Raw genomic sequence first — 22,054 nt, forward strand, 5'->3', positions numbered from 1 at the left:
GCGTCCGAATAAACATGATAAATGATTACAGGGTTCTGAGATGGACAGCTAAAAGATTTGTCCACAAAGCTACCTGCACTAAAGTCTTGCGACGTCACAATCAATTAATGAAGCAATGTGTACATAAATCAAGTGTACGTACGTAAATTTCAATCACATTTTGTTTCTAGAGTGTAAGATAGCTATTCATCTATGTTCTTAAAACTATTCTGAAAAGAGATTGACTTAATAAGTTTGCAAATTAAGTTGCGAAACCACATTTATTCAAGAAGGGCCTAAATTGTCCACCCGAAAACTTGTAATATAGCTGTATATTACATGTACCTGTATTATAAAAATGGTTTTCATGAAGTTTTTTGTGAGTTACAAAAATGTTGAATTCCCTATGCTATGTTTGTAAACATCACCTTATCGTTGGATTTATTTATGAATTATAGCCTCGTTGCGGAGCATTCTTCCGAAAAATCCGAAGATTCGCGACGGGTTCGTAAGCAGTCGGAAAACATACTTTCGGTTTGAAAAAGGCGAAATGTTTTTGTTTATTTGTTGGTTATTCTTGAACATATTCACAACTATTTGGTCAGGTCCGATCCAGTGGGTCATATTTTCAGTAAATATGAAGTTTCAGCTACAAACTTTGGTTTTCATATAATACTCGTTCAGGTTTTAGTAGTGGACCTTTATATAGCTTTTCTTCATGAAAGTTAAAACAGCATGCCTCCAGATTTGGCTAAAGAATAATCTTTCTTTCAAATTGAAGTTTTGGTCATATTATTGTGACGGGTGCAGATTTTATACATAGTTTATAACAGTATGGTATTGGTTTAAATTTAGTGGCCTGTAGCCTAAATAGTATAGCAATGGTTTATTGATTTTATTCGGAATTCTTCTGATACTTAGGGCAGTAGAATACAGGTGATCGATAGTGTAACATCGTGCATTTTCATATGCACATTTAGATGCATTAAAGCTTAATTATTTTGGCAAATTATTGGTTAGGCAATACATAGAGATAAAAGGTATGTTTGTTTTTTGTACAGGTTTTCCGTTGGCTGTGGAATTGTGTATTTATCGGTTGGATTGAGTTGTTTTATTGCTTCCTCTGATTTTCCCGCCTCGCGCCATTTTTTCCCGGACTGTCAAATGATCGAACTTTATCTTTGTCACTTTTTACTTTACTAATTTATTGGTTACAGCAGTTCAGAGCACCACTGCACCTGGGAAAGGACATAGAGAGTGTGCAGAGAGTGTGTTACCAGAATTGTATGTGGGCTGTGGATCCCATAGATCCAGTAAGTATTTGTATAAGTATTTGTATAAGTATTTGTATAAGTATCTGAAGGGTGTAAGTAATTTTTACAAGTCTAAGTAATTGTGTTACTGTTGGCAAATGTATATGTATTCCATACATGTATATCTTTGTATTTACATGTGTATTTATTGTACTTTTGATCTGTAAAGCTTTTGCTTGTTAAGGGACCTATTATACACTTTGGATCAAGGATTGTATTGTTTTAAATATAAAAGGACTGTCGAACCACAAGTACAAGTACGGAACTATTTTATATTTTATCATTTATATAAATGACGACATGTATATTATATATCTTTAGTTACTGCGTACCAGCTGACAGGATCATATAGTAAAATATGTGTAATTGTTAATTTCAGAGCGACGTTTGAGCGTTTTGAGGTTAGAAATCTCTATATCCACATGTCGTATAATAGACTGGTTTTACGAGCAGATTTCGTGTCAATTTATTATATAAAGCTGAACAGAAATAAATAACTATGCTGTACCTATGACTTCGTTTGTTACGCATTTCCATACAAATCACGGGAAGCCAGGGTTACAGATTTGGCGACCACGACGAGACTTACGAAAACAACAAGGGAGAACACTTCTAAATGGCATATTTGGACTTCTGTATCTTTGGATGATAAATTACGTAATTGGATGGAGAAGAGAGGAACACATTTTTACAGTGACAATTTACAGTGTAAACATTAGGACATTGTGCTTGTGGTTCTTGATAATAAACATTGTTGTGAATGTAAAAAGGTCATCAGTTGGTGAGTTGACATTGTGTATGTTATTTACTTGATCAGCACTAAAATAGCCTTTGTTTCTTAAATTTAGTACTTCAGATCTCAAATAAATTGTTAAATAAAGATAATTCAAGTGTAGAGAAAGTAATTGAAGTCTGATCTTAATCAGCTGTGAATTTAGTGCTAATCAGTAAATATATATTTAAAAAAAAATATATTTTTAGTGTGATATTGTAAAGTGTGAGTCTGAGGCAATCCGAGTAAAGCACATTTCACCGGTGAAGGGCATAATCCACTAATTTGCATGAAATATAACTTTGCATAATTAAAATATCTATCAAATTCTTCTGAAACATTTTAAATATTAATTCACACAGATCATTTTGACAGTCCCAGATTTTTTTACTGTCCACGCCAGTTCTTTTTTCTTAGAAAAAAAGGTGGTAACTACATTTTTCTGGGTTTGTCGACTGAAAGTGTAGTAGCTGTAGTCAAATCAATGTTGTTTTAGCTGGTGTAAACTGGTTTTCTTATCACACAAGCTGATAATATACAATTTACAAGTGTAAATTATTGTTTACATTCTGTGGTTATTGTAGTAAAGGAGATATTCAGGGTAGTTCTGTAGAAGTAGAATTACTAGATAGATACATATTTTTTAAAGAAAATATTGAGTAAGATTTAATTGATAAATATCACTTTCAGAAATTTTCAAATTAATAACTTTATTTCAGCTGTACATCAAAGTGAGCTTTACATGTACATTTCATTCATACTTTGTCTGTGACCTTGGTGACCTAAATCACATGATAATCACATGGTAGCATACTTACAGTTGATTGGTTTGAAAATAAATACTTGCATACAGGTGTCAGTCACATGACCAGTGAAGCAGTGTATTACTGAATGTAGGTCATCAGCATTGAACAACTTTGTGTATTAGTTAATACTGAATATTTAGAAAGAAATTTAATAGATATTTATTCTTTTATACAACATTTAATACTTGGTCAGTAGTTAATTGTAAACATTGAACAGTGTAATTGATAATTAAGAACATTATTGATTACATTTAAAGCTTTATTGAATTAGCAATATTTTCTGCAGTTCTGCAGTGGTTATACTTGTTACTGTTTGCACCACTTTCAGCAGCACTGTTATCATAAGAAATTTTTTTGGAATATTTGTTAATCTGTTACACTTTGTATAAAGTTTAATAGATTTTAACATATTACACTATATAGACAATAAGAAAAGTACTTAACTTTTTGAATTTAATTCAAATTGTTAAATACTGATACTCTATAGTGAAAGTTGAATTCATTAGCCGACACCGTGTTATGTTGTACAAGAATTGTGTTGTCTCGAGTCACACAGTACATATCGACAGATAGTTTTACTTAGTCGGATACTTTTATTCTTGCGCGTCGAATACCGTAAAAGGTCAAATAAACTGACTTCGGACTTTGCACATAGTTTGTTTGATTATAGTGCAAAATATTTATTTAGTGTATTGAATAATTGAACTGAATTAATTATTCAACTGAAGTTGTCCGTTTGAATAAAGAGATACTTAGACGGTAATTTTAGCAGTTGTTTCATCTGGTAGAAACATACTTGTGATATATTTTAGAAATTGTTTCAGTTGCAAGGAACAGTGCATATCATTGTGATTACAACATCACATGATCTTTGAGATATAATATTATTAGAAACTTCAGAAGTTCGGCTTTAATTGTGTGAGAAGAGTGAAATAGTTTAAAAGGTGTAATACTTACAGGAAAACATAGCAAAGAATAAAATAAGTAGAAACTTTAGGTGTCTTTGGTGTTAGTTGTGTGAGAAGAGTGAGATAGTTGAAAGGTGTGATTCTTATAAGAAAACTGAAACAGTTTAGGTAAATAGTTAGGTAAATAGTGAACTGTGAATAATAGTATAGTGAATATATATATATATATATATATATATATATATATATATACAACAGTGATCAGTGATTGCTTACAAAACTGATAATACAGTACTCAATAATAAATTGTTGAAAGTTGATGTTGTATATACATCATGTATATGTAAATCTGTATTGAATAGTGGTATGTATATATGTTTTACGTGAGTATTGGTGATACTCAGTGTGAATTGTGACATAGGTTATTGTCTTATATAACAAACTATCACTGAAGTTCAGAGACTAGTTTGTGAAAGTGAATTATATATCTGAAATATTGTGAAAGTAACTTGTGATATATTGTAATTATGGAGTTGACGGAGGATGAAAAGAAGATGGTGGCAGCATTTAGAGAGTTACATGCAACTCCGAAAGTAGAAAATGCAGATGACCTTGTACATTATATGAGACATTATGGCGAGGAAAAGGAAACTAAAATAAGCCATCAGGTTCCAAGATTATCTATCTTTTATGAAGAATTAGGGAAAAGAGAAGTTTCTTTTCAGACTTGGAAATACGAACTTAAATGTTTGTTAAAAGAAAAGTTCCATAGTGAAGAACTTATACTTCAAGGAATACGTCGTTCCTGTAAGGGTGAAACAGCAGATTTGTTAAGGAGAACTGGTGAAGGTGCAAAAGTGGCTGATATTATACATGCCTTCGAAAGCACTTTTGGTGTTATAGAAACACAAGAGTCAATCATGAAGAAGCTATATGATTGTACTCAACAGCAGGATGAAACAATAGCTGTTTATTCTTCAAAAGTTGAAGATCTGTTTTTAAAAGCAGAAGAAATGGGAGCTATTACTGGCCCTGGAGGGAAGGACAAATTAAGAAGTATTTTATATCAAGGTTTGACACCAGACCTTAAACAATGGGCCAAGTTTGAATATCAAACTATACATGATTATGAGAAATTTAAAGTCGCTCTCAGGAAAGTTGAGAATGACATGAGTATCAAGTATCAAGATTGAAGATGACACAGTTAAAGCTATATGTAACTCAGTTCACTGTTCACCGTTCATAGACATTTTACCATGTGCAACATTGAATATAGTAGAATCAACTGAGAGTCCAGGAATGCCAATGGCTCAGATTGAAATGAGAGAGATCAGAAGACAACAAAGACAAGACCCAATAGTAGGAATATGGTATAGAGCCACAGTTGATAGACAGTTTCCAAGGAAGAACCTAATAGCCAATAACAGACAGCATCAAACAATGTCAAGGCACTTTAAACAATTTAAAATGGTGAGAGGACTACTATATAGACAGACAAATGATCACGACCAGATAGTCAATCAACTTGTACTACCAGATATATACAAACAGCAGGTATTGAGAGGATTGCACAATGATGTTGGCCATCCGGGCAAAGAAAGGACAATATCATTGGTGAAGGAGAGATTTTATTGGCCAGGTTATACTATTGACATAGAAAAATGGATAGAGAAATGCAATAGATGCCTGAGAAGGAAATCCTCAACAAATATCAGAGCCCCACTAGTCACCATCCAATCATCATATCCATTAGAAAGAGTTTGTATGGATTACTTGACAGTAGATCCTTGTAAAGGAGGAGTTGGAAACATACTGGTTATCACAGATCATTTCACCAAATTCTCAATGGCAGTAGCAACTAGAAATCAAACAGTAAAAACAACAGCTGAAGCTCTTTTGGACAATTTTTTTCTGTATTACGGTATACCTTCAGTTTTACATAGTGATCAAGGCGCAAATTTTGAATCGGACCTTATGAAAGAACTCTGCAAACTTATGGACATTCAGAAAACAAGAACAACTAGTTACCACCCGCAATGTAATGGACAGACTGAACGATATAATCGCACTCTTTTAGACATGTTAGGAACATTGGAACCAGACAAAAAGGCTGACTGGAAAAAGTATTTACCAACTTAAGTCTACGCATATAATGCTACCAAACACGAGTCTACTGGATACTCACCATTTGAGCTGATGTTTGGAAGAAAGCCAAAACTACCAATAGACGCCCTCTTCCAGTTAGAACAAGAAGACAGTATGAGTACAAATTATGTAAAAGATCTTCAGAATAAATTAGAAACATCAAGAGAAATTGCCAACAGATCTTTAGAAAAGGCCAGAAACAAGCAAAAACATCAGTTTGACAAGAAGGCAAAAGCTGTACAAATAAATATAGGAGATACAGTCTTAGTGAAAATCCTTGCGTTTGATGGTAAGCACAAGATTGCAGATCGCTTTGAGGAGGAAGTATATCAGGTGGTGGAACAACCAAGTAAAGAGATACCGGTTTTTATTGTAAAAGCACCAGACGGGAAAGTCAGAAGACTACATAGAAACCACTTATTACCTGTAAAGATGGATAGAGAGATACCAGATATAAGACCAGATCCAAACTTACAGAATAAAACATCGGAAGATACAGAAGGTATTGCTAGACGCAAAGAGATAGCTAGTAAATCTGAATCTGCTAAAGATACAGAACAGAAACACAAAGAGACAGATAGTGAATCTGATGTAGAAGTTGTATACACAAGTTCTAGAAAGAGACTGACCGGTCAGCCCAGAAGTAAACATATAGAGAAAGAAATAGACGGAGCATCAGGTAGGCAAGAAGACAAAACAGAAGAAAAAACTGATACAGGTATGTATACTTTAAAAAAGTTTCAGAGAAGGGATAAGAAGGTTGAAGTACTTTCTGTAGATACAGAAGTAGACGAACCTTCAGAAGATGATGTTGCTTTAGTAGAAGAGTCTTCAGAAGAAGAATTAGAAGAAGTGGAGGAAGGAAAAAGACCAAGAGAATATCTGGTACATGAGACTGATGAAGAAGATAGGCCACCGCCTAGACCACCTCCTAAAAGAAAACCAAACAAGGAACAGGTTAAAAGATCACCAAGAAGATCTTCAAGACCTAAGAAAGAACCCATTTGGTATAAGGACTATCAGGTTGGACAGAAAAAGCTGCAGAGAGACAGCTGTCAATTACAACAACTTTTAGACTTGCATACACAGCAGGCAAAAGTAACTGCAGAACTTTTAAGCAAATTGAATATGTGATATTATGTTTTTAAAATAAATGACACTTGATATTTTGTTTATATGTATAAACATTGTTTAAAATGATCAATAGAGATGTCTGCTATGAGACTCTACTTAGTTCACATGGACATATTGTGATTTGAAATAAGGTAACTTGATATGTTACAATGTAACTGATATTATATCAACTCTATTTCATATGAACATACTGTTCTACCATTTTGTATCAGTTGATGTATATTTCATTGGTATAATATGAAATTGTTTATTGCTTTACAAAAGTAATAAATATATATAGTGCTCATTTATTGTGATGTGACAGATATTACAATAAAGAATCAGATATTCAAACGATAAATATATTTGTGTTTCTTATAGCATAACTTAGAGTGAACAGATGATTTATTGCTGTACTATTACAGTAATGAAATAAGAAATTTTAGAAAAAGGATAAGTGATCATTACTTTTTATAAGTAATTAACCTTTACTTTATACATTAGTATTGATTATAATATTTAATTATGTTATCTTTTGCAGGCAAGATGATAGTTTTGGTTGTACAATTATGTTGTTTTTTTAACCTGTCATTTTTTTCAGCAATAGTAATTATGCCATAAGTATGTGTTATTTTGTTATACAATGGTATCATATTACTTATAATATATATGTCAATTGTCATTTCAGCGATTGCGATAATATGAACCTTATATTTTGCTTAAGTCATAGCATATAGTTATTTAGATCATAGGACTATGTTTTAAATGATCATAAGTGTGTATCTTCATTAGGTCGAGACGACTTTTACAAAGCGGGGGAGAGTGTGACGGGTGCAGATTTTATACATAGTTTATAACAGTATGGTATTGGTTTAAATTTAGTGGCCTGTAGCCTAAATAGTATAGCAATGGTTTATTGATTTTATTCGGAATTCTTCTGATACTTAGGGCAGTAGAATACAGATGATCGATAGTGTAACATCGTGCATTTTCATATGCACATTTAGATGTATTAAAGCTTAATTATTTTGGCAAATTAATGGTTAGGCAATACATAGAGATAAAAGGTATGTAGGTTTTTGTACAGGTTTTCCGTTGGCTGTGGAATTGTGTATTTATCGGTTGGATTGAGTTGTTTTATTGCTTCCTTTGATTTTCCCGCCTCGCGCCATTTTTTCCCGGACTGTCAAATGATCGAACTTTATCTTTGTCACTTTTTACTTTACTAATTTATTGGTTACAGCAGTTCAGAGCACCACTGCACCTGGGAAAGGACATAGAGAGTGTGTAGAGAGTGTGTTACCAGAATTGTATGTGGGCTGTGGATCCCATAGATCCAGTAAGTATTTGTATAAGTATTTGTATAAGTATCTGAAGGGTGTAAGTAATTTTTACAAGTCTAAGTAATTGTGTTACTATTGGCAAATGTATATGTATTCCATACATGTATATCTTTGTATTTACATGTGTATTTATTGTACTTTTGATCTGTAAAGCTTTTGCTTGTTAAGGGACCTATTATACACTTTGGATCAAGGATTGTATTGTTTTAAATATAAAAGAACTGTCGAACCACAAGTACAAGTACGGAACTATTTTATATTTTATCATTTATATAAATGACGACATGTATATTATATATCTTTAGTTACTGCGTACCAGCTGACAGGATCATATAGTAAAATATGTGTAATTGTTAATTTCAGAGCGACGTTTGAGCGTTTTGAGGTTAGAAATCTCTATATCCTCATGTCGTATAACAGACTGGTTTTACGAGAAGATTTCGTGTCAATTTATTATATAAAGCTGAACAGAAATAAATAACTATGCTGTACCTATGACTTCGTTTGTTACGTATTTCCATACAAATCACGGGAAGCCAGGGTTACATTATGAACTTTAGAACATGAATTTTTGTTTCTAAAATATTCAAAAATCCAAATCAAGAAAAAAAGATGACCGCGTCAGGAATCGAACCCCGAACCGCCGCGGCAAGAAAGACATTTTCCCGTCGTCGTAACGAATAGCGCTTTAGCTGAAGTAGTGAATAATGACTTCAAAATATAGATATTTATAATCGAGACAGTTTACCTGGAGTAAAAGCGTGACAAACGCTTTTCGATTTTCGATTTTAACAGCAAATTCTCATGTGTTTCCGTAACATAAAGTTTGTCAGTAATTAAGTTTTAAAGCCTTCTTAAGAAATATAGCATTTATTTCAAGATATCTAAAAATAATATTTTTTTGTTGTTGAACGATCTGGAGGCATGCCGCTTTAATATTTTACTTGAATTGACGGTTGAATTGTGTCTGTCCAGAACGACAAAGAAAATTTCAGCCTGGCTTTTGAAAGTATTTAAAACTTCATCACTTTCTCAATAAATTATTAAACGCTAGCCGGTATCTGGATTAAAAAAGGATACTTGTAATCTTGTGAAAATGCTTTCTTACTATTGCTTGTTGGCTAGCTTGGTAGCAGCACCAAAATATATATAGAACCATCTAAGTTGGTGGGTCCAGAAGAACAAGAAATATCAACAGAAATAAACCATTTTCTTGATTGTGATTCTTCATTTTTTGTTAGAAAGTGTTGAGCATGTGCAAATCAACTCAAAATCATTTGATGTATGCCTCTGAGAGCGAAAGATAATAGTCATAAGTGTCTATTTCCTTACCGCGCATTGGATAAAATAATGTGTAAAGTTTAAGTGATTTTCTTTACACTTTAATATGAAGGTGCATAAAATGTTTATTTTTGACTGTGCAGTGAATTTGAGCGTGTTTGTCTTTACCAGAAGTTTTTCGTTCAAATATTTCTATAACGTACTATTACACTGTAATAAATAAACATAAATCCTTCTCAAGAATTTGTACCGACGTCTGTAAATTTAATATGGACTTGAAATTATTGGACAATACAAATATGGAAAATTTAACAACCTTCTAAATAAATCTATGCATGGACTATTATTCCCGTAAAGTAGTTCCTTAATGCATCACCACGCACTATATAGTTCCCGGTGTACGTGGTGTGTGTCCACTGCACAATCACTTTCTGATGCTTCTTCACGGTGGCAACAGCCTGTGCCATGGGACAAGAAACAGCACTAGCATCAAATGCATAGGATGAGGCGTACGTCGTGTCCCCTACCTTGATGTCAAAGTACAAATTCTGATTGTTAGCAAAACACATTTGTGCACTGAATGAGTATGTTCCATGCACAGGTGCCGTGAACTCCCCTGTAGAATTATTGTAAGCTCCTCCCTCGTTCACCAAGACGCGAGTAAAAACCATGGTCTGGCCTGCAGCAGGACTCAAGTCGTCAACCGAGTAAGCGTTAAAGGCAACGTTAGGCACTGGAAAATATGATTTATAACAGTCTAAATTGATATGGAAGATATCTCAATAGAGCGATGCATAATAAATGCGTGCTTTTATTAAAACTCACTGAGTAATCTATCGATATTGTCTGACATATGAAAATACAAACAGAGCGTTTTAATGTGTGGAACTGATATGTCAAAAACAATTTTACTCTATAATACCTTTTATTACATGGCTCCTTATATAAATTGCCGGTCCATAGTTTGTGTTGTATTACCGGTCTATATTCCGCACATCTTAGCTTGGCTACTATGTCAAACATTTTAAAATGAAACTGTAAAGATTAGTTCCTGATGTCATGTTATAAAAACCCCATTGAACAGGTTGCCGGTAAATATTCAAAACTATTGACTCAATAAGCGTATACTATTTGTAGTACTTAGTGACGTTTGCACAATCTGAGAAAGAAGTGATATTAGAAACAGATCTATTATAGAAATATACGTCACTGGCACCTGCAAGGCGGATAACTCATGTTTAGTTTTTGGTTCGACAGGAATGAACTACGTGTATATCGTAATTATAATAATGTTTACTAGTTCCGGGTGCAGATGGGAATATCCGGTTCTCGGGCGGTAATGAGGCTCCGCATGTATGCATTAAGAATTTTTTTTTTAGTTTATTTTATATATTATTATATATTGAAAGGAAAGATCTCTTATTCGTTTTTATCTACAATGCAGCAGGCAATTTTTCTACACCCTGTTACTCATAATTTATAATGCATTGTCTTTTAATACTTGATACTGCATTTAAGATGAATGTCTTAAACATGTGTTTGAATACATATACTTTGGAAATAGATTTAGTTTTGCGTTCTTTGATGGCAAATAATTAAAACACGGTTTTGAGTTCAGATGCGTAGTAACGAAAATGCAACAAAGCACGCAAAACTAAAGTCTGTTTTCATTCTAACACGTTCGAATTTCACCAGGAGGGATACTAGTCAGGAATCCGTTTTTAGGTGTAAATTGACGAAGTAAACCGGAATACTATTAGCCAAATGTAGGTCATTTTGTGAAACGTGTTTAAATTGACAAGACAATAATTTGGCAGCAATTTTGAAATTCGTTAAGGAGGATTAGCGGATTATCAGAAGTTAGTTTATAGAGTATAAAACAGAATAGAATGAAGTTTTAATATTCCACATTGTTAACGATTATGATATATTGCCGTTAATCTGAATTCAACTGCCTTTATGCCTTCATGTTACTTACGACAGACGTCATTGCCACATGCTGACACCTGGTTGGTATCGCCTTCACAGTTCTTTCCTAACGGTGATGGACGGGGATTTGTACATGTCCTTGACCGGGTCTTTGTTCCACCCCCGCAGGTGACAGTGCAGCTGTCCCATACTCCCCAGTTTGACCAACCACCATCTGAAACAAGAAAAATAGCGTAGTGTGGCTATATATTTTAATCCTGATAAGGTCTTCATGAACTATTACGAAAGGATGAGTCGTAACAAAATGGAGCCAACTCAGTCTCGAATTGAGAAAAGACATTTGCCTTTACGTTGCATTGTACTTGAGAAGAAAAATGTTATCGTTTGGATTTAATAGATATGTCTGAAAATAGTCTAAAGTAGTGGAAGAAAGTCAAACATTTTAGTTTATAAATGTCTGGTATTTCGAAACTAAATGTTTGAGCTTATCTCAGCAGAGAATTATGTTACTAACTGGAAATATTGGCATGCCCAAAACGAGTTTAAACCCTAACTTGGTTGTGTTATTTTCTTAAAAGGATCTTCTTATAGATTTTACTATCGATTACAGCAGAGTCATTAAGCTTTAAGCACCTTGTGGTGGATGTAAAAGGTCTTCCGGTTTACAAGCATTTTTAATTAACTCTTTTGGAAAGTAGGTATGTCAATACTAGAGCGCATCAGTCAGCGCATCAGTCAGACCAACTAGAACATGCTACCTGTGGTTAAATACAAAACCTTGCATAGGAATTAATCCCTTTCCGTGTAATATAGCATGTACTCGTGACAGTCAGAAAAATCAAAAGCTTTGACTCAGTTTTGCTTATTTACTGCTACTTTGGAATAATGGAGTCCATTCAATATAACTTTACTAGAATTCCACTTAAGCCGGTGCTGTGTTGTGTTTGGGGTTGGTGGTGGAGTTGTTAATTCTATTGCCTATCACGAACAGACTCATTCAAACCGAGTCTGCTATTATTTGCTTACGGTCGTTTTATCTTCTTGTAGATTTTATTATTTGACATGGAAACCTAGTTTTTGACCTAGGATCAATTTCAAACTCGTCTGAATTTTTAAGGTAGATAGTCTTACCAAGTTTCATTAAGATCCTGTCCAAAATTATTACCTTTAGGTTAATAACAGTAGAATTGCTGACGACACACTATGACGACAACGGACACAGAGCGATTATATATATTAATTACTAGCTCATTTTCAAGAGGTCAGGTAATATAAATCCCAGACAAAGTATATATAATATACGCGTACTCGCGCAAGGTCCCGGGAAACACAACTTGACATCCATGGTATCGCCGTAGCAATTATCTCCGAACCTATCTGGCACAGGGTTAGTACATGTACGATGATGTCTCTGAATCCCGATATCGCAGCTGACAGAGCATGTTTCCCAATCCTGCCATTTAGTCCAGCCTCCGTGAACTGAAAGTTATAACTTGTAATCAACTAAAAACACAACCTTGCATGAGATCGGAGGAACAAATGTGTATGATATACATGTATTTGTATGTATTGAATTTAATGCCTTATTCAATTGTACTCGCTAATAAACCTGATCGTCTTATAGATAAACGTTCGTTGTTCTACTGTTAATTGCCAATTCTCCTTTTGAATAAACTTTGTTTCAAACTAATTAAGTATACAAATCCGCAATTAATCCTTACTCTATTGATACGCTCAGGCATTGACGCTGCGTATTATTACGCGACATTAGTTTAGATAGAGTTAGTTTGGTACAACATATTACATATACAACAACCAATTAGTGATTGACCAAATTCATATATGTAGTAAAATACAATAAACATCAACAAATTGCCGCCATAAACATGTAACCATTACAGCAAATAGGGATAACACAAAAATGGAAATAAATCCCTAATCACCTTTGGGGTCCATTGCAAAGGCAACAGGAAAATATAATATATAATTCTGGAAATAACATTATTTGCTTGAATACATTTCTATTTCTAGACATGATCACAGTTGGTTTAATAAAAAAATACAGTTAAACACTTATCTGTCGTCACTTTAAGATCAGAAATAAACACAAAATTTATCATTTATACCGGTGTAAGCAAAGGATTAAGCGCCATACAAGTATAATAAAATATACCTTATTTAACAAAATAAAATGAAAAACAACTACTGTAACAGTACCATTGACTCGAGATTCATGTTGACAGGAATGGTAATGCAATATTTAGAATGTTATAATTTCATTATTCAAATGAAGTAGACTCGAGCAATATTTATGTTCTAAATCAAATTATTATATTTAAATCTCTATAACAGTGTATAGATCAACTTTACACATCCATTCAAGACAAACACGACGCTGAAAACGTACCAGTTGTAAACATTGATTTTGGAGGATAAGGAAGGCCGATGCGCATTGCAGACTGCCAAATGGAAAATGACAAATATTTAATTGAAAATGCTAGATGTCAAAAATGACTGTGAAATGGTTATCTGCAAACGATAATGGTAATTGTTAATTGCGAAATGCGAGACAATAAATGGAAAATTCTAAATTGCTTAGTGCTTATTCATATTAAGAGTTGATTATATCAGTGGATGAATGCATCCTCCTTTGAAAACTCATTGTCCTTTGTTACAAAACTTTGTTAACATTTTTCAATCTTTATAGTGTAAACAGATTCGGTCCCTATGCTGCCACGAGCATATAAACGCTTCATATCAGACTGAAAGAACAATACTTGTTATAGAATATTTAGAAGTTCCATGTGTACGTTAACGAGATCCAGCTCATATACTTCTAAAAATAGATAAGTCGACAAGTAGCAATACGCATTTACTATTTGACACTTAGTATAAACTGTATGGCATACACCCTTTAGTATCTAGCATAAAACAATGTGTATTTGTTATTTAACAACAAGTAACTGGTATTTAGCGTTATACATTTGTCACTTAGCATTGAACAATTATGGAAGGTCAGTGCGCCATGCTTATTGCCGAATGCAAAATGCCAAATAGTTAGTGCAATTATTTGCCAAATGCTTAATGTTTGAAAACTGGCTGAAAAAACGGCAACTGTCAATGATACATACTAGTTGTAAATTGCGAAAATCCGAAATAATACGTATCTATGCCAAATAATTTCTAAGTACTCATTCAAATTAAGCGCTGAGTATATCAGTGGACGAATGCATACTTTAAAGTCCATGGCGGATTAGAATCAAACGTTTCTTTATGGGACACCAATTATGCCTATAAAAATTTAAACAATATTTTAAGGGGAAATGCCACAGTTGTGTCGGGTTTTTATATAGGCAAAGAAGGAAAATTTTAACTAGCGGGGAGAATTTTCTTAAACTTTGCATGATCATAGATCATCCTATTAGAAACAAAATGCAAAAAATGGGTGTCACGGTGCTACTTTTTGAGTTATCTGCACCTGAATGCGAGATTTTTGCTCTTCAAGGTCATTTTCAAGGGCAGATAACTCAAAATCTAGCGTACGGATACCTTATTTCATTTCACATTATTTTTTGTTATTACATTTCCAGTCATTATGCAAAGTTTTAAACCATTTTATCAAACAGAATTTTTGCTTTGTTTTAACGAGTAAACATACTGCATTTCTCTTGAAAAAAGGGGCATAATTGGAAGAAATTTTCTATTTGTTTGCGTAAGCGAGACTATAGAATAAATGCCGTCTCATAGAATTCCTGCTTTGCCTATATAAAAACCCACACAACTGTCCCATTTCCCCTTAAAAGAAACAGAAAAATCAACTGCTTGAACTTGGCTTTTTGTAACTTTTATGTTCATTCAAATTTCAGGATATTTGTCCTTCTTTAATGAACTTAATATATTTTAAAACACTGGTATCCTTTCCTGTTTCGTCCTAACGTGTCACCTGTTGGTAAATGAATCTCTTGTGTTATAAAAAGTTGTTTATCTGCATGGTCGCTTTGAACTTTAAAAACGACGATTTGCAATTTATATATATTATATATGTAATTTTTTTGTCGTGTCATCATATCTTTTTGAGTTCTACGAAGGTAATGATCACATAGGTAAGATAAAATAGTGTAAGCACTGTAAATATTGCTGACAAATATGAGTAAATGTTTCCGCCATAAGCAAAAACTACTCACCTGGGCATAATTCTCTCTGACACACTTTAGTTTCCATTTCATTTCCAGTACAATTTAAACCACCATTCGCTGGAGCCGGATTGGTGCATGTTCGGTGTCGAGACTGGGTACCGTTTTCACATGTAACATCACAGCTTGACCATGCAGACCAGTCTGTCCATGCCCCGTCAACTTTGAATTGATAAGATACAATACGTTTATATATCATCATATATTATTATACAGACGCAGCCGAAGTTCAAAATGCCGGAACAGAATAATACGGGAGCGTTTGGGGTATGATTCGGACTACGTAAGCCTATGTGTACCCCATCTACTATGATTTTTGATTGCATCCGTATCTATGGTTCATTGCTTTAAAACTCGTACCTATGTTATGTTCTCAACACTTCTTATGGTCTATAAAAAGTATCGCTGTAACAACACTATAATTGTTATTTAAGTGTTTATATATACCGGCGTGCAAAAAGCATATACCAATTTGGCAAACTGAAGGCAAACGAATGTTTCTCAGAAGTTTTGAACATTCTCAATACAGGTACTCTTGTTAGTTATGCTTTCGTGTAACAATGTTTCAGCCTAAGGCTTTCATCAAATTCACACGAAGTTTGTTCAAACTCCCCTTACCAAGTGAACAAAGTCCACAGAACCTTGGGCATATTGTTTTTGCATGAAGAATATCCAGACACAGATTTGCTACAGTGTTCATATATGCACAGTCAACCTTCTCGCTATCAACACATGCCGTTGCTGAAATAGGTACAAAAGTCAAAAGTAGGGCTTGTCAAATAATTCGTACACAAAGTCTTGATTCATATAATTTTAGTTACATGTCCCGTCAGTGTCCCTTTTTTCGCTCCATCGCACTGTAGATTGCGATTAAAATATGATATCAAAACTGCACTTTCGCGTAGTGTTTTTGAGTTTTCGTATTGTATTGTTGCGATATCAACCCCTCGGTCCTTTGCCTAATCATGCTATTACAATACTACAGAGCGGCATTACCATCCTCATCCTTAGGTTGCTGAGACAAAAAAATATATCGCGAATTTAAATATTGACGGTACACGATCTTTCCTTCATAACACCGCCCGAACGGATGGTAGTGTGGTGATACAATACGAAAACGAGATGCAAATGCGCGATATCAACATTGCATTTTCGGTATTTCCTAATATTACCGTTAAGTGTAAGGGACAATAGTACGAAAATACGACCCTAAAACTCGATAATACGATACGAAGTTGCGATATTAACCTCGTACATTCGCATCATGTTTGCATTGTATTACCATGCTTCGTATCTTAGCATCTTGTTTACGCACTGAGAAGGAGCGAAGAAACCATGACCCTAACAGAACACCGCACTTCTACTAACGTTAGATAATAAATGCAGAACATATAATGAAATCCTCTTCTAGGTAAAGGTGACTTGTACTGCTGGCCTGTTAGTTATACCACAGGGCTGACATAAATTGTTATCATATTAAGACTAAAAATCATTTTAAAACATATCTTTTAAAAAATTTAAGACTTAGTGCAGTAAACTGTTACCAAGTCTGTTATATTAAATTCACTGCAAAGACATATTCAAAACACAGAATGCAAACAAAACTGAGTTGTAATATTTTCTTGTTCCATATCCTTGTCTTTTTATAGTTGTTATAAGCTTAGCTTCATCTCAATTTGTATAAAAGATTTGTGACTGACCTCATTTAGTCAGATGTAAAATGAAATTTTGATGAAAATATGTGTTGTATATGATTATACGAACATTTATTGTGTTTTAAGTACAATTTCAGAGTTTAACAGTTTTACACGTTTTCGTAAACTCCAAAAAATGTACGGTGGTTTCTAGGTTAAAGAAGGTCACCAATTCAAATCCTTCTGATCTGATTTGTGTTTTATTAATGACCACTCCTGTTTATTATATCCGCTTTCACAGGTGGACGCAATAGATTGAACAAAACGTGAGATTTAGTGAGGTTTAAAGGTGTTAATTCTTATTTATGTGCTTCTAAAAGTATATTCTTGTAAAAGTACAAAATTTATATCACTGAAAAGTTATCAAGTACAGTGTAACAATATATGTTGTATAACAGGACTAAGCAGAGTCATTTCAACTTTATATACTACTGAATTCAAATGCTATCGTTATATTAAACATGATAATATGTTAAACACAAAATGACATACGTTTTAAATGTTCACAGAGGTGTTTATTACAATTATCCGTACTGCAGCACTCGTGGCATGTCTGTGATTGACGTTTGTTGACATCTCTTCCAACTATACCAGGTCCATTGTTTGGAAGAACGCCGCATTTCTTAAAGAGCAAACGAAATACGTCTAGCCTATACATAATATATCTCCTTGTGCAACTCTTTGTATCATAACAAATTCTTCAAAATAAGGAACGATTCATTTTTGATATTCGGTATACATGAATCTTAAGAACGATATTTTGATAAAAAAGTTAGAATTTCATCAAACTTTAAGTCGGATGGTGTTTACCTAAACTTGAATTCATTCTGTAATCACACCCAGATTTTTACTCTTAAAAACATTACGTGTGATAATAGTTATTGAGCGAAATTCATTAGATCACATCAATGGTTTATTCCAAGACCTTGCTAAAAAAAATGTTGAAAAGTTTCCAGTACGTACATTTAGCTTTTCTTCGTTCCACTTTTGAACATTTTAAAAACACTATTCGGAAATTAAAAAAATCGAATTTGATTTAGAAAGTATGTTAAGGTAACTAGAATTACAACTTATACCTGATTCTCTATGCAGCCTAGATTGAAGACGTTTGTCTGTCCAGATGAAACGAAATCTAGGTAGCACGACTGTAAAATAGATGAATAAGTGTCTAAATGCATAGTCATTGATATCAGAGACATCGCCAATATATACGAGGGCGGTTCAGGCAAGAAATATCTTTTAAAAAATGATTAGTACAGTATAGTTGGTAATAAGAATGCTTTATTTGGGCTTAAAATCATCTTAAGTGGTTTCTTTCTACAGCTGAGAATCAAAAGAGCAAACAATTTGCATGAAAATGGCTGTAGTCAATGAGTGTCACCAGACACCCTTCTCTCTTTGGTAGACTTAAATCGATTGCGCCTGAAAAACACACCCGTTGATGTAACATGCAGTAGGTACTAGTTACACGATCATACATAAGTCTTTTTGTAAATTTATGCAAATTAGACATAATAATATGTTTGCAAATATATTGACCAACATATACCTTTAAAACTGTAAACAGTACACATTAGGATGAACGCGTTGTTATTTCACTTTTTCGTCCTTTAATGAGAGATACGTTTTGCAACAAAGCTCATGGTATATTTTTATAGCTGTTTGATACATTGCAATAAATACGTTTTCATTTTAACTGAAGTCAGAATTTAGATTAAAAGCATAAAAAGCCATGTTTCTACTTATACCTGTCCATAGCTACATCTTGAAATGCTAGTACAGTTGTCCACGCTATCAATGTTGGTACAATGGAAACACTCCAACGAGTCTGTAAATAATACTTACTGGTTAACTACATGATGATTTGTTTTCTTAAAATAAAGTTCAGGGGACCTCCGTGGCAGAATGGTTAAGGTTGGTTGCTCCTCACCACCGTGATTTTCAAAGTCTCACTTGGAGTGTACAATTCTTTGATGTGAGGAAGTCATCTCATTCTGGTTAAAGGAAGGTCGGCCCTTCTACGTGACTGAAATATTATCTTGAGACTCTTGGGGGTCTTGTTTCACCGTAAACAGCTGAAAAGTCGCTACATCACTATACTTGTACCGGGATGACGTTTAGCCGATAGAAACAAAGAATGAAATTAAGTAAGTTCTATATCATCTCGAAACATTCAAACTCTACAACTACTGAAACTCTTAAATGTCAACTCAGCATGCATTTAATATATTTACATTGTCTGATTTCTTGTTTATAAGTCTAGGTGATTTTGCTTTCTGATAAGCAGCTTTGCTTTATTGTACGAGATCCATTGGTTATTTAAAATAAATCTGCTTCCACCATGGCAAGAAGTAATCTAACATATAGTAGTAAGAAACAAACGCAGTCATGATTTAAGTTTACTCAGAGAGTCACTTTTGTGTTCCCATCAGTAAGCTGACCATATTTTTGCATGTCAATATCTACGTTGCCCGCAACAGTAAATAAACTCAGTATCATTAAAGACGTAAAAACATCAGATGCCGATGTTATCTACTGTCAAAAAGCACAAAGACATTCTTAAGGCACCCTTTTCTGTGTTCCTCATTCCTAACTAGATTTTGGCAGTGTCACCTTTAAAGCTGGCTTGAATGTGGAAAACTATGAAACATTTTCACAGATGAGTAAAATATCACCCCAAAAACCCTGCGGTTTAATGTCAAGTTAATCACACCAGTCTTGGGGCATTATATATACATATAAAAAATAAAAAATATCCCGGACTTACCTACAACGACTGAATTGACGAAAAATAAAAATATTGTCAAATCTGAAACAAGAAAATAAAACTCATCTGAATAAACATGAAAGACATTCAGCGGCAGAAATTATGTGCATAATATGTAGCCTCTAAATTACTTTTTGTTACCACGGATATTAAGCACAATTTACCCGGTGTTTCATTTTCAAAAAATGTTCACACGAGAACTAACGTTTTAATAAAAGTAAAATGGTATACTTACAAGCAGTGAGCAATTTGTTGCGCTTCATTTCGGACTTCAACAATATTCACCGCTGGTTCTTCGTGCACGCACTTTTATTCAGTCCCGAATGTCAACGATGATTAGATAATAAACACATGACCGATATCGTGACTATAACTTATCCTTTTTGGGTTTATATATGTCGTATTGTATCGCCATTCCCTTTTAAAATATGTTGCTCATACATTGATAGCTTTTACAAACGAAAACTACATTTAATCCTTCCAAAATATGAAATTTTAAGCTTTTTCGCATATTGTTTATTTCCTCAGTACCAATTGTATTATTTGTAAATCAAAAAAGTGTTTATACATTCTTTTTCAAAGAGACACCATCTATATATTAAGTTAAATACGCTTCACAAGTTACAACTAAAATGTTACATGGATTCCATTTCTTGGAAAAGTGCAGATCGTTAATTAAGCTTTGGTCTAGCTATCGACCGCACAATCTTTTAACTGTCTAAGTCAGAACACCTATTTTAAAATACGTCAATTTCGCATACTTTGGTTGATAATTATTTAAATTGCCGAAGAGTAAGTCAACAAAATATACGGGTTTAACAAATGTTCGCAGCTTCGAACCTCGAACTCCAATTAAATTTTGAATTCAACGATACTGGCATTTTTCTTAAATTAAGAGGTTAGTAATATAGACCATATTACGGTGGCACAGAAGTGACATGCACTACTCTTTTTTTTTAATTGCACTTCTCATTTTATGTCGTTCCCACGAGATTCTTACTCGAGGGAACGACTTAGTATGTCGTGGTAATGAGTAACTAAGTTGTGGGAACGACATAAAAATGAGAAGTGCAATTTTCAAAAAGAGTATTGCATTCATTTAAAAAGAGTAGCGCAATAAAAAACAGAATAGTGTTATAAAAAGAATTATAGTACAATAAAAATAAAGAGTATTGCATGCTAGCTATGTCTTGGGAACGACTTAGTAACTCGTGGGAACGAGTTCGCTATGTCGCGGGAACGATTTACTATCTCGTTCCCACGACATAGTCAGTCGTTACCACGACATAGCTATCACGTTCCCACGAGCTAGTCAACCAATCAAATTTTGCGTAACATGCTTAATTTACATTTATTTGCTGAAAATGATAAGTTACGTCCCTTTGTAAAAAAGCCGCCATGATGGAAGACGACTTGGAAGATTTCACGGTGAGAAGAGGGGTTCCCTCCGAAGTGATTCGAAGGATGATCACAGGTATAATAAATATAACAAACAATTTGATTGGCTGACTAACTAAATGTTTTTTCAATATGTTAAGAAGTACATATTTTCATGAATAAATATATATCATAGAGAAACGTGAATATGGAGATTATGAGTATCATTTCATTATGTACGTTTGGGGCTGTTCATGCGTCTGTCCGTATATCAGCCAATCAGTCGAAACAGTTGGAACCACAGATGACTTTTAAAGTACTAAACCTTTTTCTCGTAGAGGACATTTTAAACAGTATGTTCTATCAGTTCGCCAGCCCAATGATTCGTCTGTATATATCCCTTTTATTTACAAAAGACTCTTTCACTGGTGGTA

General features: G+C 33.8%; 2 protein-coding genes and 1 long non-coding RNA gene across 3 annotated transcripts; 2 read left to right on the plus strand and 1 right to left on the minus strand.

Moving 5' to 3' along the window:
- The first annotated feature begins 807 nt into the window (after positions 1–807).
- On the plus strand, positions 808–9,790 carry LOC123539398 (uncharacterized). The gene is made up of 5 exons (XR_008368291.1): positions 808–1,019; positions 1,197–1,292; positions 1,672–2,073; positions 8,280–8,375; positions 8,743–9,790. It is a non-coding gene; the product is annotated as an uncharacterized LOC123539398 (long non-coding RNA).
- LOC128550438 (neurofilament heavy polypeptide-like) lies at positions 5,956–7,443 on the plus strand. The gene has a single exon (XM_053529499.1). The coding sequence runs from the start codon at positions 5,975–5,977 to the stop codon at positions 7,055–7,057; it is 1,083 nt and encodes a 360-aa protein (XP_053385474.1). The 5' UTR covers positions 5,956–5,974; the 3' UTR covers positions 7,058–7,443.
- A 103-nt stretch (positions 9,791–9,893) lies between the features above and the next one.
- On the minus strand, positions 9,894–20,591 carry LOC123539053 (A disintegrin and metalloproteinase with thrombospondin motifs adt-1-like). The gene is made up of 10 exons (XM_045323527.2): positions 20,479–20,591; positions 20,244–20,285; positions 19,225–19,304; positions 18,553–18,621; positions 17,969–18,098; positions 16,401–16,523; positions 15,774–15,944; positions 12,898–13,068; positions 11,639–11,803; positions 9,894–10,393 (listed from the first exon to the last, which is right to left on the minus strand). Exons 1-10 carry the CDS (start codon positions 20,504–20,506, stop codon positions 9,990–9,992), a joined length of 1,383 nt encoding a protein of 460 aa, XP_045179462.1. The 5' UTR covers positions 20,507–20,591; the 3' UTR covers positions 9,894–9,989.
- Between the last annotated feature and the right edge of the window lie 1,463 nt (positions 20,592–22,054).

This window comes from Mercenaria mercenaria, chromosome 18, assembly GCF_021730395.1.
Source record: "Mercenaria mercenaria strain notata chromosome 18, MADL_Memer_1, whole genome shotgun sequence".
NCBI lineage: Eukaryota > Metazoa > Mollusca > Bivalvia > Venerida > Veneridae > Mercenaria > Mercenaria mercenaria.

Coding starts and splice junctions, on each gene's coding strand:
- LOC128550438 (XM_053529499.1), top strand. CDS start 5,975: ATGTTTGGAAGAAAGCCAAAACTACCAATAGACGCCCTCTTCCAGTTA.
- LOC123539053 (XM_045323527.2), bottom strand. CDS start 20,506: ATGAAGCGCAACAAATTGCTCACTGCTT. Junction 18,099..18,552: donor TAGGCTGCATAGAGAATCAG/GTATAAGTTGTA, acceptor TTGCTCTTTAAG/AAATGCGGCGTTCTTCCAAA. Junction 13,069..15,773: donor TCAGAGAGAATTATGCCCAG/GTGAGTAGTTTT, acceptor TATAACTTTCAG/TTCACGGAGGCTGGACTAAA.